Here is an 18,951-nt window from a genome sequence, read left to right as displayed (position 1 = left end):
TGCAGTGAAAGCATCAAGTCTTAACCACTGGATTGCCAGGGAAATCCAATCTAGCCCCTAATTTTGTAACTCGACAAGATAAGTTGAGTTTACACCCAAGGAGCTGTCCATTGTTCTTCTGAAACTGAGGGAACAGGCAGCACTTAGACGGTTAATTTTCAGATGCCTCCCTGTCCTGGCAGAGATATTATGCCCTCTGGACGCCTGCATCTTCTAACCTGCCCCTCCTTCCATCCTCGTGCCCATCTGCCCTTTCTCTTTCTCCTCTTTCTTCTGTGGCTCATCACAGTAACCTGCATCTACTCCTTCAGGCCACCTGCTTTCTGCCCCTCATCCTCTGCCTCACTCCTTCTTGCTTGACACCCACACCTGCACCACCCGGGGCAAAAACTGGCCTCCAAATGTCCCCCCAACCCATGTCTTGTGCGAGGGGCTGAATCTGTAAGCAGGAGGCCAGGGAGGGACTTCTGTGGAACACCATGCCACCTCTTCACTTCCCTTCTGATCAGGGCATTCTTTATAACATCCTGGAACATGACATGCAGGGGCTGTGTTGTTGGTATGACTGTAATTATTGCCTCTAACTTAAAAGAAAGTACCTTTCCCTTCCTGCCAGAGCACAGAAGGTTTTTCCTTTTTAATCACTTAGGACCTAGTTCTCCATTCCTAACTCTAATAATTGTAACAGGGAAAAAGAATTCCACAGTGGCACATGGCACCCTGATTTCTCTTCAATAATTCAAAAGATCATTATTTATACCTGCTGTTTCCTTTAGCATCAGAAAAATCTCCGTGAGGAAAAAGAAGGCAAAGGAGTGGTTCTAGTTTCACAGACTCCTTCATTCGCTCACTCATTCATCATATATTTGCTTATGAAACATCTGCTGGACGCCAGATTCCAGGCTAAAAAATGGGGATGCAGCAGGGGGCAAAGGAGGCTAAAGATGCAAGTAAGTACCTTGTATGATGGTAGCTCTTATACTGGCAAACTGAGTGTTAATGAGAGCTTAGAAGGAGGAGCACCTCAATCTGTATAAAAAGTCTGGGAAGGCTTCATGGAGGAAGCAATACTCATGCAGAGATTTTAAGCATGTGCAAGGACAGGTATCACAGACTTAATAGACATGAGTTTGAGCAAACTCTGGGAGATGGTGAAGGACAGGGAAGCCTGGTGTGCTGCAGTCCCTGGGGTTCCAAAGAGTCCGACACGACTTAGCAACTGAACAGTGACAAAGAGGGACAGGCAAGGAGGCTGCTGCCGTTAGCGAAACAGTGCACGCCAACACACGAGGCATGCTGAGGGGCTTCAGTGAGATCGCGACACCTGGAGTATGAAACGAGGGGGTACAACACTGGCAGTTAGACAAGTGGGGAAATGCCAGATCATACATCTGCCTCCAAAGGGGTTAAACTTCTGCAGTCAAACACCCGAGAGCCATTGAAGAGTTCTGAGCAGGGCAGGGCCGCTGCAAGAATCAGGCTGGGGATCTGGGGTGGTCAGAGGAGTCAGGTTGGAGGGCCTGCAGTCCTATGAGTCTCTAGAATTCTCCAGCCTTGGCCAAATCCTGAGATGACTCCCTACGTCCTGTGGGAGCTATCATTACTGAGCTGTGGTCTTGCCCCTAGTTCACACCAATGCCAAGCAAGAGCAATAAGCCAGCCGCCTTTCTCCCAGGGCGCCTGGCAGAGTGTCTCAGTTATCACTTCCGCCTCCACAGAGCTTCCACAGTGCTCCTAGCCCCCAGCCCTCACTGCCCAGGAGGACACGCCTCCCATCCTAAGCACCCACAGGAGCCCTGCCTCCTTGAGGAGGGGGGCCCTCCCCCACCTGCTGCCAGGCACATGCAGGGAAACCGAGAGCCTGCTGATTTTTCTTTCGCTCTGGCTCATTTTCCTTCTGGAGCAGCAGGCTCATCTCCTGCATTTTTAATAGCTGAGCACATTTAGCATTCAGCACACATGAGTGGGTTGATAAGGCCCAAAGAGAAGGCAACAAGCCATGCAGGGGAGGAAACCTCCTCCCTGCTCCCACCCACATCAGTGGCTTTGCACATTTGAGCTCCCCCATCAGCCCATCAAGCTGGACCAGGGAGGCTGAAGCGGCAGCAGGTGGAAAAGTCAGACACAAGAAGCTGGTTCCCTGGCAAAACACAGACATAAGAGCCAACTAGTCAGAATTCCCTCTTAACTTCCACCTGGAAACAAAACCCCTTTACTCACTTTCCTCCACCTTTATGGGCTCTGTGGACTTCAGGCAGGATATTCTCTGGCGTCTGGATTCCCCAGGGGTGGTCCCCACTGGTGAACTAGAGGAGAGGGGCTCTGAGAGCCTGGGTGCTGGGCAAATCCTGAGTGCTGCGGGCAGAGGGGACAAAGCTGATAGCTCAGGGATGCCCCGTGTTCTCCTCTCTTCTAATGCAGTTACTTTTTAACCTCTCCAGGCACAGAAGGGAGAAAACAACAAGCCCATGGACCATTTAACCTTATGTGACTCATTGGAAAAGACTCTGATGCTGGGAGGGATTGGGGGCAGGAGGAGAAGGGGATGACAGAGGATGAGATGGCTGGATGGCATCACTGACTCGATGGACCTGAGTCTGAGTGAACTCCGGGAGTTGGTGATGGACAGGGAGGCCTGGCATGCTGCGATTCATGGGGTCGCAAAGAGTCGGATACGACTGAGCGACTGAACTGAACTGAACTGAACTGAGATGGCAGGAGGTGGGCCTGAACTTAGGAGTGGTGTTGTATGGCCAGACAAGTGAATTTGAGCTACTTGGAAAAGGGCATCCCTAACCTGCTATTAACCTCATCTAAAAGCCACGGCCCCCACCTGCAGGCACAGCTTATGTTTTGGCCTTTGGATGCAGAGCTCCTGGAAGCAGGGAACACAGCTCAGGCAGGGGGATTCTCTGCATGACCAAACTGGGTCCTCCGGCTCTGCTCCCACGGCACCCCCAGGAGCAGCAGGTGAATATGAGAAAGCAGGAGGGCTCCTTCCATCTGGGAATTTAGCAACTCCTGTCAGGAAGCATAACATTAAAGAGATCTGAGGAGTCACCGTCAGTTCAGTTCAGTTCAGTCGCTCAGTCGTGTCCGACTCTTTGCGACCCCATGAATTGCAGCACGCCAGGCCTCCCTGTCCATCACCAACTCCCGGAGTCACCTTCATACACCTGTAAATCAGAGAACCAGAGGGACCCACCCAGGGTTACCTGGCCCAGGTGTCCAGGTCTGTGCTATCTGATAGAGCACTTAAGATGAACTAGAGGGGAGGGGCTTAAGATGTGGCTGAGGATCTGGTGTTAACTTTTATTTAACTTTAATTCACAACTTAAAAATAGGTACTTGATTCAGTTATTAGAAAATGTTTTAATTCATTATATGTTGGAACAACTTGGGTACGCAAATCTACTTTATAATCACTATTTATTAAAATGCAATCTAAATATGGATCAAGTATTTCCAATGAAATTTTAGTGTACAAATTGAGATATGCTCTAAGTGTAAAACACACAGGGTTTTTAAGATTTTGGGGAAAAAATGAACTCTCTCACTGATTATTGATAATAATCACAGTATATTGATAATACTGTGGTTATATTAAGTTTAATAAAACATTGTTCAAAATTAATTTCACTTATTTCTTATCACTTTTTTCAGCATGGATACTAGAAAATTTCAAATTACATGTGTGGTACACATTATACATGATTAGATAGTGCCAGTCTAGACAATTCTAGATAAAGGGTTAACTGTCTCCAGGAATGGAAATCTTATGATCCTTTCCAATGGTCAGATCCATTTCATTCAGTTCAACAAATATTTACTGACAAAGGTACTGTGTTTGCTGAGTGTGGGAAGCTGCTGTGTAAAAGGCCCTGCAATTACCACGGAGCAGAAGGAATACAGAGGTCTCATCTACAACATCACAGAGGCATGGATAAGGCAAAAATGAAGTGCAGCGGGGATTAAAAGGAGATACCAGTATATCAAGTGGCTGGTAACAAGAGAAAGAATGAGAGAGAAAGGCTTTGAGAAGAAGGTGGTCCCTGGGATAGGCAGTAAAGAGCAGTGAAGCTTGAGCCAGGAGAGAAGGGAAGCCTGCCCACCCCCCTCCGCCCAGACCCCATTCTCGTGGGCCCTGCCCTTGGCCCCTGCTCCTCTCAAGCTCCATATCTGCTAGGGAAATCCCATCTGTATCACTGCTTCAATGCCCACATCTACGCTGACAACTCTCAAATCCCCATTCCCAGCCCAGGCGTTTTTCCCGATCTCTGGTTCCAGACAATACCCAGCAGACATCTCCACGCAGATGTTTCTCAGATACTTCAAACTCCACTGACTCCCTAGCTGAATTCCTCCTTTCCTCCCCACCCTAGACCCTGGTCCTTTCTGTCCTTCTCTTGAGGAAGTGGCAGGACCAGTCACTCAGCTATTCAAGCCAGGAACATTACCCTACACTCTTCCTTTGTACTACAAGCCCTAACACAGCCAGCCCCAAAGTCCTGCGGAGCTTCCCTTGGTATCTCCCATCTGGTCCCATCCGCGCACATCCACTACTGCTGTCCGGGTCCAGGCTGTCATCATGCCCCACCCGGGTCATACAAATGCATTTTCACTGTTGTGGCTGCTTCCCGAGTGGCCCCTCAAGCCACCTTCATACTGCTGCCACGGGGATCTTACAACACCTTAAAACCACTCCTCTCACAGCTCCATGCAGCTTTCAGGGTGAAGTCCAAATTCCCGAATAGCTCATACAGAGGAATTTTATAATCTGGCCCTCATTCATCTATTCAGTTTCATCACCTGGCTCTCCTGACAAGAAAGTACTTCTGTATGTTCTGTTTCCTTTGCCTAGGACACCATCCCCATTTTCTTAAAAAAAAAAAAAAAAAGGATTAAAAAAAATTGTGGTTAAAAATATATTATTAGATTTATATATGTATGTGTGTGTACATATATATATACACATACGTATCTATATCAATGTAAGATTTATCATTCTAGTCCAGTTTTCTTTGTCTAGTGTAATTCCTATTTATTCTTCAAATTCAGCTCAAGTGTGACCTCTTCTGGAAAACCTTTTCTGAGTCCTCGGCCTGGGTTAGGCGCCCTTCTTCTGTGCCACCAAAGGCTTAGCTCCTGTCACACTGCTCTGTGTTGGCGCATGTTTCCTTTTACAGGCTTCCTAGGACAGTGCGTCTTATTTAATTTCGTGCCACCAAAGCACAGTGTACAGCTGTGCAGGTTGTGCACTGCACTAGATGTCAGGCTGAGGAAGTGAGTAAGGGATGATGGTCATTAGCCAATTGTGCTCTCTGGTCCGGGGCTGCATCCAGGCTTCTTTTTAGCCTGCACAAAGGTGCCACAGGCGACAAGCCCTGTACACCCTTACGGACTGTTACAGAGCCGGGACAAAGTGTCACAGTAGGTACTCACTAAATGTTAAACTGAATAAAGACGGATGGATGTTTTAGGTAAAGGGACCAAGGGAAGACATGGTGGGGAAGGAGTGAGGGGACAGTATCGAATGATCACAACTCGATTAAGGGGTTTGCAGCCAGTTTGTAGAGGGTGTTTATAGATAAAGCTCCTTCTAGATGTAGGTGTTTGGCTTTTAAAGGGGGACTCAGCCCTGCCTCTGCTTTCTCCCCACTTCAGGTACCCACTGGAACGGGATCTACGGTATATAATGGGCTGAGATTCCAACTCAAACTCAGTAGACAATTAAGAAACTTGGAGAAGTTTTGAGGACTGTGAATTAAAAATGACAAAATATTCAGGCCTGAAAATAAGACTTAGAGAAGTTAAGTGACTTGTTCAGGGTCATACAGAATGTTAGTGGCCAAGCTGGGACTTAAACTGACTTTTCTTGTCTGTTGGCCAGTGCTTCTTCCACACAGCCCTCTAGGGAAGCCTTCCTGAACTGAGGTAGGCCCTGGAAGCCACCAAATCAACTATTCCCAGCCCTCCAATACACCTCGCTGGTGTTGGCGGGCAGGGGACGGACCGACCAGAGATGAGAGAGAGGCTGCTGCAATCAACGCTCAGCCTCACTGGTCCTGCATCCCTTGATCTGTCTAGAATATCCACCTACTTGCAGTCAGGTAGATCACCCAGGACCTTTTTGCTCTTCACACAAGGTCAGTGCTGTAGTTTTTGGAGTCCTTTTCTCAGAATGGCTATTTCTATCATTGCAATCCTTTTGATTGCCTTTCTTCGGACCCTGTCTAGTATTTTCAGATTCTCTCAAAACCACCTTCTGTCTCTAGCTGAAGGGGCCTTGCCCAGAGCAGGGCTTAGTAAGTGCAGGCTAGCTGGTGTGACCCAAACATGGTGGCTGATCTAACCCCAGAGGTCCCCCTGAAGCCTTGTTTCCTAGGAGAATTCTTGGTGCTGTGTCTTGCCCTTTGGGACCAGGTTTATCATTTATAGCATTCACACTGTGATCTGTGACCCCCGAGTCTCCTCCCAACTCACTCCCCATGAGCCTTGTCCCAGTTTCCCTCATTTGGTTGCTCTAGAGCTCATTTCTAGACTCTGAATCAAAGGTTATCTTTTTCCATTTTGAACTTCAGTCTGAGTTTGAAGAACCACTTCTCTACTTTTACCAGGAGATTTTGCTTCTAAATCTGGTTGAGGAGTTATAGGAATTCTGTCCTTTGGCACATGTGACAATAGTGATAATGATAACATGATCATCAAATATTTACTGATGCGCTCTGCTCCAGACATCACACTTGCTGCTTTTAAAAAACTTAGACTACTACATCCTCATGAAAGTGAAAGTCACTTAATCATGTCCGACTCTTTGCGACCCCATGGACTATACAGTCCATGGAATTCTCCAGGCAAGAATACTGGAGTGGGTAGCCTTTCCTTTCTCCACTCTCCAGGGGATCTTCCCACTCCAGGGATCGAGCCCAGGTCTCTTGCATTGCAGGTGGATTCTTTACCAGCTGAGCTACAAGGGAAGCCATACTCACGGGGATAGACAAAATCCCGTGGGGCAGAGATATTGTTAACCGCATTCTTCATTTACACATGAGGAAAACAGGCACACCAAGATCGAGTCACTTGCCCAAGGTCACCAGCTGAGATCTGTATAGAGGCAGTGATTCAGGAAGCACTTACATCAGGACACGAGATGATGCCTTGGCAAACAACCTTTCAGGTGCTCTCCGAGGTCACCAGAAGAGGAACACTCACGCGACCAGCAGGCAGGCCCAGAGGCCACCAGTATCACTCATAGGCTAGGTCTTCCCTAACCAGTTACAGTCATGTCCTACAGTATGGAGATCCTAACACTTGGAAGACAGCAAAGCCTGGCCATGAACCCCGGCTGCATGACAGGTGATCCCCTTCTTGACAGCCACGTCTGAACCCTTCCTCTCTGTCGTGAGAGGCTCCTCAGTTGATCTGGCACAATTAGCTCTTTACAAAGTCATCATAATTTCCCACGTGCAGTGACAAACCAATTGATGATGACTTTCATCCACAGCTTTCCCAGCTATGAACGTAAGTGTAATTAACTAGCATGAATTAACAGAAGACTTCTTCCTCTTTAAGTATATAGATGAACAATCTCCATACTTATCCCTCATCTGCCTTCACAGGGCCAGCAAGATAAGGCTGGAGGCTCTGTACTAAGCCGGTCCGTAAGGGCTCTTGGCATTTGAAGATACTCATCTTCTGCTTCCTGTCCTCATTTTCTGTTTGGTTTCCTATCTGTCCATTCCATAGGTAACCTTTACTGACTTTCCGTAAAGATGGAGGTAAAAAAAAGTCAATTAAAAGCCTCTGATTTTTCAGTCATCTCAGCCAGCCCTCTCCCACCCCATCAAAGTGGTGATGTTCTCTTTGGATTTCCTCTCTTCCTCCTGTGGTCAGCTCCCAATTACCTGCCTCTGTTGGCAGTTACTTCACTGAACAGAGACCAGGCTGCTTGTGATGGGGGCTCTGTGGGGGGCCTGCCTCCCAGGGCCCTGGGCAGGGCCATGGCCTCACTCCCCTCTGGGCGGACTGGCTGTGGTTTTGATTATTTATACCAACACTTCTCTTCACTGGGACAGAAAATTGAGAGGTGACCGTATAACTGAGGAGTATTTCTCCGTTTACTCTCTTCTTAGACACAACTTGCCTCAGCTCTCAGGAGTGGAAAAAACCCCCCTGTCAGGCAGACGGTCCTTTAAAGTTCCCGGTTCTCTCCAGTGTTTAGGTTTCTTATCCCATCACGATGGTTTTCTGTCCCTTCTCTCCCCACTTCCCCAGATTCCTGGACACAATGCCCAGGAATAAAGACAATGGGTAAGCACTGCTTCCTGTGGTTACAGGGACAAGCAGCGAGAACAGTCAGCCAGCCGCCAGCACCCACCCGACACTCACCATGGTTTGTCCCTTGATCCCTTCGCTGAAAAGATTGTGTGCTGTTTGCTGCTGGAGGTAAGTAGATTGTCTTTGGGCGTTTTGAATGGCTTTGAGGAGCTGCTGGCAGAGTTGTGGCCGCTGAGACAGGTTTTCGTTTTCACCTGTACTAGGGATGTCCTGGAATTGGAGGGTGGAGACGCCGGAGATGGAGAAGGTCTACACATTGAACCGTGTCTTCTCTCTACAGGGGGAGAAAGAATAGAACTCAGCACGTCATCTGTAGCAAGTGAGTCACATGCATGCTAGTATACACAACAGGCAGAGAGCAGAGTGCTGATCTTGCAGTGCTGGCCCCTGGAGCCTCTGTTCTGACTACAGTTTGCTTGACATCCTGTCCCGCCAACTAGCAGTGATTACCTTCTGAATCTCTGTATTAAATGGCACACTGCACTCGCGCCAGAGTTCTCACCGGAGGCGTTTACCAGGCAATCCTCCAAAATCATTGCCACAGACGGGAACAGAGAGGGGACGCCAGGTGTTACCTGGGCGCAGTGAGAGAACCACACAACCACACATCCTCAGACAGCCACTTAGAGGCCACAGGGTCCCTGAGGGCAGTGAGGAGGGTACGACTTTTAAGAAAGCCAACAGAAATTTCTCAAACCTGACCCCCTAGCGCATGTTAAGTCACTTCAGTCATGTCCAACTTTTTGCAACCCCGTGGACTGTAGCCCGCCTGACTCCCCTGTCCATGGGATTCTCCAGGCAAGAATACTGGAGTGGGCTGCCATTCCCTTCTCCAGGGGATCTTCCCAACCCAGGGATTGAACCTGCATCTCTCATGTCTCCTGCATTGGCAGGCAGGTTCTTTACCACTAGTGCCACTTGGGAAGACCCCTAGTGGGAGCACTGAAATCACAAGGACCTGCAGGGCTGAATGAAAGCGTCCTCTAGATCTGGGAGGTGGCCAAGCTTCTGTCCACATGTCCCTGTGGCCTTTCCAGGACTCACTGAGGCCCAGGGCCACAGGTGCCATGTGAGGACTTGCAGGAAGACATAACAATGGAGGCAGAATCCACAGGAGCAGGGCCTGGACTTGAGCAGCCAGGTCCAGCTTCTTGGGGTTCCAGGGACACCAGACCCGCCCCACCCGTCCACCCTCGGTCATCTGTGGTCTCAACTCGATGGGTGGGATGAGGATGCCGACCAGGAGAGCAGGTGCCCAAGGCAGAGCTCTAGTGCATGCCCACTACCGTGGTTCCCATCTGTGACAGGGTAACAGATTTGATAAATGTTAAAGACCCCTTCCCAAGAAAAATGCCTCCAAGTCCTGTACACAATTACAGGAAGGAATCCTGAACCCCGCCAAAAGACAAATGCTCTGAAATCCTAAGCCCCTTCTGCCTCCCTCTTACCTACTACAGAGCCCCACAAATATAACACTTATTGCCTAATTACTATGTGTAAGTGAAATAAATGAAATTATAACAGATACCCTAATGCGAAAGACCAGATATCAAAAGCTGGACATCTGGGTTGAATGTGATAACGAACAAGATGAGGGCGAAGCTGGCAGATCCCACTGTCCCTCCATCTCCAACCTGAGTCTCAGGCTTTTCTCCTTAGGGAGATATTTCTGGCTGCTGTTCCAGGTACTCTGACCAGCATAACAAGTCTTTGGGGTTTCTCTGTGCTCCCGCTGCCAAGTTGTCTCCAAGCAGACTGGCTCTAGTCCTCTGAGGAAGTGGGAACTGGGAGGAGAAAGTGGGTTTTTGAGGATCATCTGATTGTTGGGTGTTTTTTTGCCTGACTAGGGTTCACAGGTTGCCTGCACTGAGTAACTTTACTGGGGAGTCTTTCTTCACAGAATCAAGAAGAGGCTTTGCATACATGTGCAGTTCCAGAGGCATCACATTGAAGGATTTGGAAACCAAGAGTTCTAGGACCTCTGTTTCGATGTACAAGAGAGGACCCTGGGCTGAAAGCCAGGGGATTCAGGCTCCAATTCCAACCGCATCACATTATTAGGCTTATGACCTGGAGTTCACCACTTAAACTTGCTCAGTTTCCATGCCTGTATCTGTAAATGAAGTGGGTCCCTAGATGGCCTTGAAGGCCTCTTTCCACTCTATTATCATGAATACAAGGCACTCTTACGCCTGTTCCTTCTCTTCCCATCTCTCATGACTCCTGAATGTTACAGCAATAATTACAGCTAAAGTATTGAAATATCTTACTCAGGTGGGATCTTCCTTGGAGGAATTCATCTTTCATAAAATTGTACTGGCCTTTACAACCCCTCTGAGACAGGCAGGAAGCAGCCAGCCATCTCCACCCTCCTCATGGCTGACTGGCCAAAGAAGACCCAGAGAGCATGAGGTGACTAGCCAAGGTCAGGGCCAATGGCTGTGAGAGGAACGGGGCCTCTATGCTGTGGGCAGGGACTGAGCTGCTTCTCAGGAAGGCAGGAAATGGGGTGTACTGTGACCAAGATGCGAAGCTAAGAAATTAGGAAGTGCAGGACTTAGAATCACTGAAGGTTAGAACTGAGTCTTAAAAAGTCAGCTCATTTGATCTGCTTGTTGACAGACGAGGTTATCAGTGAGAGAGGTTACCAGTTACCAGTCTGCAGGGTTGAGACCAGAACCAAGCCTTCTCACTTCAAATTCATAGCTGTTTCTGCCCCTCAGAAATGTCTTGCTTAGCAATTTTTTCTATTGGCAGAAGCTTCCAAAACTAAAATAAGACTTGATTTTTACCACTACTGCTTTGAATTTTTCTGCAGACTTTATTCACTCATTTGCTCTCATGTACTCAAAGCTGGCAGAAGGGGTGGGGGGAAAGGATGTGCAGAAATATTCCTCTGTTCTTGGTGGGGGAGAGAAACTTTCAAAATGAAGAGAATTTTTATTCTGTTAAACTAAGAGCTGAAAATAATACAAGTGAGCAAGATAAATCAGAAGGACGAGTGACCTTAAGGACAAATGAATGGGCCAGATCAGTGATTACAAAATCACCCCCAGAGAATGACACTTAGTGACCTTGCCAAAACATTCTGCTACTTAACTCACAGAAAAAATTAAATCAATGGATAAGCCTTTTTCTTCTCTCTGAGAAGAAAAAGGCTTACACACACACACACACACACACACACACCACACACATATAGGCTTTCCAGGTGGCTTAGTGGGTAAAGAACCCATTTGCAATTCAGGAGACACAGGAGATGTGGATTTGATCCCTGGGTTGGAAAGATCCCCTGAAGGAGGGCATAACAAACTACTCTAGTGTTCTTGCCTGGAGAATCTCATGGACAGAGGAGCCTGGTGGGTTATAGTGCATAGGGTCACAAAGAGTCAGACACAACTGAAGCCACCGAGCACACATGCGTGTGTGTGTGTGTGTGTGTGTGTGTGTGTGTGCATGCTCAGTCCATATAAATATTCCCTTCTCCAGGGGTTCTTTCTGATCCAGGGATTGAACCCAGGGTCTCTCACATTGCAGGCAGATTCTTTACTATCTGGGCCACGAGAGAAGCCATATAATTTTTTCTTGAATGACCAATTAAAAGAACAAATTGTATACAAGAGAATACTCATCAAATTTGGAAGATGGCCCTTCACGCTCCTATTTTAACTGGGAGATTTCTGTATCATAAAAACAGATTGAAGCAGTATTTTACTATTTGCAAAACTATTCCGTGTTGATCAGACTACATCTGTCACATCTTCATGGTATTCCACAAACAGACCTGTACTTCTGTCCCCTCAGCTTTGACAAGGAGCTTACCAGCCACGGTGCAGGTGACAAAGCCCGTGTAAGTGGGGAACAGTGTCAAAGTGATTGGAGCTTCACTTAGGAGATAAGCATCACACTTCATTTGGGTAAACTTTTGAAAATGGGTAGTACTGATGTTTGGGTAGGGCAGAGTAGATTTTTCATAAAGACGTAATACCTATCCAATCTGTTTCTCTAGTCTGTGAAGACCTTGTCGGAGAAGTGGGTGGGCTGCTGATGGGAAAGACAGTCTTAGTTTCTTGTAGAAAGATGTTGTCAGGCAGGTGGAATGTCTCTGGCTAAAGTGTTCCACATTTACATCACAATCATTCTGATACAAGAACTCACCTACTTTGGGTTTACTCATCCCCACCCCCCCACCCATTTTGGTCAAGGGATTGCCTCAGGTGGATCCCTATAATTATTCTAATTACATTTGCTTTGCCCAGATGCGTTTAAAGAACATTGCATTTCTTACCCACTATTAAAATATTCTATAGATAAATCTCAGAGAAAAAAATCCTTTTCCTCCAAATTTTCTCATTCTTTGTTAATATATATAGATGCGTTAACAAAACTGTAATCAATCGATACCTTGGATTATTCTTTTTCAACTTACGTTATTCTACTCATATGTTTCTAATTCCCATATATAGGTCATTTTAAATGGTTAGGTAATATTTAATTAGGGCTTACCTGGTGGCTCAGACAATAAAGAAACTTCCAGAAATGCAGGAGACCTGGGTTTGATCCCTGGGTCAGGAAGATCCCCTGGAGAAGAGAATGGCTACCCAATCCAGTACTCTTGCCTGGAGAACATTTAATCACTGACATGTTGTAGACTACTTAGTTCTTCTCTAACTACTTACTGTCTGACTTTTTTCTTTCTTTCTTCTTCTTTTTATAATTTAGTTAAAAAGTCATTCAGGATTATTTCTTTGAGGTGTAGTTCCCAAAGTGAAAAAGGCTATAGTTCTTAAAACACATTTCTTTCTAGACTGTGGAACAGAAAGACCAAACCAATCTATTGTGCTGAGGCTGACTGTGAGTACCAGTTACCTTCCGAAGTGAAAACAGGAAATCACTGTCAAGACGCTCATGCAGAATTAAGTGTCCACTACATCAATAACAATCTCAATGACTGATGTTGGATCAACAACCTCTGCTCTCACCCTTTTTGTCCTTTGACCAAAAATAATAATAACTTACTAAGATTTTCCATGTGCCAATGGAAAGATTTCTATGAAAGAAGAACTCTATGAAACACTTGGATTATCTTATAGTATTTAGTTCTTACAACAGTCTGAGAGATGCACAATTATTATATCCGTTCTATAGAAGAAGAAACTGAGGTCAGAGAGACAAGCTGGCTGAGTTCATGGAGCTAGGAAACATTATACCTGGGGATGTCTTCAGAGTCTGGGCTCTATCACCTTGAGTCCTGGAAGATGCTGCAGTGGGCAGGGAGCACCTGGAAGGCTGCTGGACACACCTCTCCTCCCCAGTGAATATGGGCATTTCAGCAGGGCACCTGACTGCCCCAGGGAGAGAGGGGGAAAACACCTAATTGGCAGCTATTAAGGTATCAGCCAGCCACAGCGTGAGACCTCAACCTCCAAGAGTTGGGGACCCCTGGACCAAAGCAATAAAAAACCAAATCCTTTTAGTGTTTTGTATTTCCATCACAGGAAATTCGGAGCCCTGCCTCTGTCACCAAGACCACCTGCCTCACTGTGTATGGTTAGGTGCCACCATCCAGGGTGCCATCCCAGAGGCCAGATGAGCAGGGGGCTGGCAGACGCTATGTGGGGAATCCTGGTGTCTCCACAATTCTCTGCCTGTACTCTCCACTGGGAAAAGTCTACCAGGTTCTCAGGCAATTCTACCTCAGTAAAAATTCTAAACCCTCCCCTCCCCTTAGGCTTATTCACTGAGATATTTTTATACTCAGAGCATCAATGTCCTGCATTTAAAACCTTAGCACAGACGCCTCATGAATGGCCAAGCCAGCTGCCAACACCCAATGTGGTTCCCTGTATCAGTTTTAGAAAGAACTCATTGGGAACTTTCCAATATGGTGTTTAAGGGATCAATTCCACCCCACCCCCTCAACAGAGTGTGCACACATACCACAGTCATTTGTGGCCCGATACGCCTGTGTAAGCTCCCTTGGGCTGAGGCCAGCTCCTGGCTTGCTCCTTGGACAGTGCTGAGTACCTCTTGGCCCCCATGTCTGAGAGCAAGCGTTTGGCAAATCATTAGCTGGGTTCTATTTTATCAAGGGATTCTATCTGCTTTAGTAGTTGGAGTCAGGATGCTTTCCATAAAGGACACGTCTAAACTTCCAAAAGTAAACTGAAGCTGGACTGTAAGGGGCAGAGCCCAGACTTCAGCCTGGGGAATCATGCAGGAACCACCTAGCTGTATCCTGTGGCCACTCGGTGAGGTGGTGGGGCAGGTATTCCCCCAGTTTGCAGCTGTGGACACTGAGGCAGGCTGCATTTGGGAAACCCGTCGAATTCTATGTTGGAAGTCTATGAAGACCCAGAAGTGGAGAGCAGGGTGTTAGCATGTGAGCTTGTGGTCTCATTTGCCACAGTTGTGGCAGGGCATTAAATACAGTGTGCTGGGGTGGTTAGAAGGGGGATATTGAATCAGCCTTCCTCAGAGGGGAGGAAATGAAGACACAGGAAAGTCAAGTGACGAGGCAGGCAGAGAGCAGCAGACAGAACCATGCCAAGCAGCTGTGCCGGGAGTGCTTGTGAGCTGCCTGGACCCCCGTCCATTCTCAGGTTGGGGGAGGGGAGGCAGGGGCGGGCTTTTTAAAAAGCTGTCAGGGCCTGAGTGGCTTCGAGGTGTTCCTTCAGGCGGGGGTGCCCGTCACCAGTTAGCTTAGACTAGATCTTCTTTACCTCTCTTCACCTGCTACCCAGCCAGGCAATGCGCATCACTTGGGGCACTCTGACAAAAGGCATTGTGTGGGCCAGTGCCTACACTGCTCATGTCAGCCCAACTCTCAAATCCCCCCAAAGGGCTACGTTTGTTTCTCGGCCATCTGGTTCCCCTGTGCCCATTCATTCACTTAGGAAGAGGAGCAGCATTTCTGGGTGCCTACTATGTGTCAGGCTGCTTTTACACCCACCAGTTCACGTATAATCTACCCAACAACCCCTCAAAGTGGATACTGTTAGCCTCCTCATTACAGTTGGGAAATTAAAGCTTAATGAGGTTATGAAACAAGACCAAGGTCACATTGACCTTGGCAGTTGGAAGGAGAGCCCAGGCCTGCCTAGCCCCAGAACCAATGCCTTTTGTATCTCTGGGATGCCCTCTTTTCTCCGCACTTAAGCGATCCAACCTCTCGGAAGATTCTTGACAAAGCAGCTCCCATTTTCAGAGCTGGCCTGGCATACAACGCTGAAGTCAGAAATAACTTGGGATGCTATTTACTCCTCCCTCTCAGTAGCGTCCCCCTTTCGCCTCTCTTCTCTTAGTTATGTATCCTCAGGTGTGCATTTCTGGCATCAAGCACTGCTGGGTAGGATTTGGGGAGTCCCAGGGACTTTCCAGGGCCCTGAAGTATTTCCATCAGCCACCAAGGATGCGCTCACTAGACACTTAGCCAAGCTGAAAAAGAAACCCCCCCCCACCGCCCCCAGCAATGTAGACCAGTGGGAAACAAACACATGTACACACCGCTGGGGGTACTTTCAAGGGACGACAGTTCTCTTAAGAGCAACCTCGTGCTGACGACAGCAGTTAAAAAGCATTCACAGACAGCATTTGATCTGTTAACCTGGTAATTTTAGTCTGGAAAATAGACCTCAAGGAAATATCCTCCCCCAAGAAAAGTTCAAAGACAGTCTTAGCAGCACTATTTAGAATAGCAAAAAAAAAAAAAAAAAAAAATACCACAATCAACTGGATCTATGATAAAATAACTGAAAATGACAGGTATGATGGTTATCTCAACCTAAGGAAATGTGTGTGTGAGACAGTACTACCCAAATTCACAAGAAAATAAAAAATATCACCAATATCTATAAACACTAAACATTACTTTATAAAAACATGAAATATTATATATATATATAAACAGATGAAAAGTGAAAGTGAAAGTCTCTCAGTTGAGTTCGACTCTTTGAGACCCCATGGGCCATACAGTCCATGGAATTCTCCAGACCAGAATACTGGAGTGGGTAGCCTTTCCCTTCTCCAGGGGATCTTCCCAACCTAGGGATCAAACTCAGGTCTCCCGCATTGCAGGTGGATTCATTACCAGCTGAGCCACCAGTGAAGCCCAAGAATACTGGAGTGGGTAGCCTATCCCTTCTCCAGCGAATCTTCCCGACCCAGGAATAGAACCGGGGTCTCCTGCATTGCAGGCGGGTTCTTTACCAGTTGAACTACCAGGGAAGCAGTGCAATATGAACAGATATGTATCCATATATCTGTTACTATATATATGGATACATAACATAGATAGATGAGGAAAAAAAGGAAGATATAGGATGGCTCTGGTTTTGTTAAGGTTGTTTTTAAATCCACACAAGAAAAAAGAAAAATACACAGCAACAAACACTAATACATTCTTAACCAGAGAGGCCAAAAGGGGAGAAAACAGGTGCAAATTCAATAGGAGGAAGGACCGAAAAGCATATGTTAAAGTCACACCTCATTTGTTCACTCATTCATTCACTCGTTTTTTTTTTTCTAGCATCTCTTTCACACTGAAACACAACAGTAGTGATAAGAGAGACGCTGCCATGGCCCAGGGGGTCCCTCAGGAAGAGGAGACGATCTCCAGATCCAGGTTGACCACTACCTGGTCATCCTGAGAGTACAGAACAGGGTTCCCATGGGAGGTGGGCTGAAGAACTTGAGGCCAGTGTATAGCCAGTCTGCCCCTGGGGACAGAGCTGTCATCCTCACCTTTTATTGACCCAGCTGCTCCCATGCGTCCAGAGCCAATACAGTAGTGGAGCGGTTGACAAGAAGTCCCACCGGTATGGTATCAACTCCTCCATCAGGGTGATCTCTGCCCCAACCACCAACATACCCACTGTGCAAGTCACATGAGTGTAACAATGCCACCACAGCCCAGGTGACAACTAGTGGCTTCCAGCTTTGTGATAAGCTGTTGGATTCTCCCTGAAGATGGCACAACTGACATCATCCCTGCCCCAGGGGCACCAAGGAGATAGGAGCGGCAGGCAGCCGGACACTGGGCAAAGCTGGGGTATCTCTGGTGGGAAGACACAAGGACAGGGGGATTCCCAATGTCTGAAATTACTCAAAAGCTGGGCTGAATCTTCCCAAGACTGTCTTGAGGCAATGTCAGTGGCCTTACCCAGGTGCCTTGGCTAAGCACACTGAAAGCCCTGGCCCTGATCTCAGGCATGCGTGGTCCACGCCTCAAGTAGGGCTGGAGGATCCCAAGGTGAGAGGCTGGGAAAGCGCCTAGGCCACTATCCACCTGAGACCGCTCAGTGCCACCCAGACCTCCTCTTCTTGGGAGAGCAAGGCCAGGGCCCCCAAACCTGTATTTTCAAAAAGATTCCAAGGTGATTCTCTTGTTCTGCACCAGCTTCGGGAGTCATTGGAAATGTGGACCAAACACTGCTGTCTTTGGAATCAGAAAGATCTGGGCTCAAATCCCAGCTCTGTCACTCATTAGCTGTGACTCGGGCAAAGAACTTAACCCCCTGAGCCCCAGTCTCCCTACCTATACAATGGGGACAATAATGCCCACGTCATACGGTTACAGGGGGCAGGTGCCCCTGTAGCACCGTGAGGGCCCCACCGCAGCACACGCCCCATGCTGTAATTGCTGGTCCACTGGTACAGGAGTCCCGTCACTGGGCGCATCAAGGGCAGGTGTCCCGTGCCCTCTCTCGTCCCTGGCATTCAGCCCAGGGACTGGCCCCGATAGACACGCACTTCGTTTGCTGTTGAAGAAATGAGCCTGTAAGGATTGATAATACATGGAAGGTGGTTGCCCTGGTGACAACTCACAGTAGGCACTTCATACAAATCCTCTAATACCTGAAAATCTAGACTTAAAAAAAAAACCAGACAAGAAGTAGGTTTCCTAGGTGGGCAGCTCTCCACCTTCTCCTTGCCCTGAATTAAAACTATTCCGCTTATAAGAATGCTCTGGGATCACACTGTTTAAAAACACGGGCTGAGTAAGGAGAGGCCAGGGCGGCTTGATTCCTATCTGTACCGACCTTCAATTTCAGGAGTGCAGGCCACAGTCTTCTACAACAGAAGGTGCAAAGTCCCAACTCACTGCTAAGCTCACGGCGTCACTCAGAACCACTCACCCACGGGCTGTCGTGGTCCTGCAGCAGCCACTAATAACGGAACCATTTCTGTTCTCCTTGGAGTGGCAGTTGGCAGTGGCAAACAGGAAGTTGTCTTGAAGCAGGGTGTGGCTTTGCCCTGTCAATGTACGCGCACAGAGACACCACTTGTTTTTCCCCCCTCCAGCCCTTTTCTGTTTCCCTCTGCTCCTTTTTTTTTTTTTTAAGGAGTAGAAGGTCTGAATTATTTCAGTGAAAATACTTTTTTTTTTTATATGATTTAAGATCAAACATCATCACCATAAAAACAAAACCCAAGGGTAGAATAGAAAGGAGTCTAAAATACAACAAGGGTCTATTTCACTATCATTAGCCACTTGCTTGTGGCACTGAGTTAGTCCCTGGCTATGCATGAGGGGACGTGAGCCCTCCCTTGGTTTTCCTGGGCACACGGGAAACCAGACCCGCTAGAAACCAGGCCAGGTGTGTTGCCAATCAT

The 18,951-nt window shown here is 47.5% G+C and overlaps 1 protein-coding gene across 25 annotated transcripts in view; it reads right to left on the bottom strand.

Moving 5' to 3' along the window:
• The window catches only part of ATXN7L1 (ataxin 7 like 1), a 282,078-nt gene that overhangs the window by 66,249 nt on the left and 196,878 nt on the right, over window positions 1-18,951 (bottom strand). For 19 of the 25 annotated variants that reach the window (XR_015162692.1, XR_015162693.1, XR_015162691.1 and 16 more), the window contains one exon: window positions 8,389-8,611. Coding sequence is in view for 17 of the 25 variants with exons in the window: in XM_086396922.1 (XP_086253048.1) it covers window positions 8,389-8,611 (223 nt within the window). In the remaining 8 variants the exon portion in view is untranslated. Of the gene's footprint in view, window positions 1-8,388; window positions 8,612-18,377; window positions 18,566-18,951 lie in introns of those variants that run through there. The other 6 variants (XR_015162694.1, XM_086396928.1, XM_086396929.1 and 3 more) reach the window with 3 other exon arrangements.

The sequence above is a fragment of the Bos grunniens genome, chromosome 4 (assembly GCF_055505025.1).
Source record: "Bos grunniens cultivar Pamir isolate PY7600 chromosome 4, Bosgru_T2T1.0, whole genome shotgun sequence".
In the NCBI taxonomy this organism is placed as follows: Eukaryota; Metazoa; Chordata; class Mammalia; order Artiodactyla; family Bovidae; genus Bos; species Bos grunniens.
Note: the sequence above shows the minus strand (reverse complement) of the source record. Positions and strands in the feature narration are given on the sequence as shown.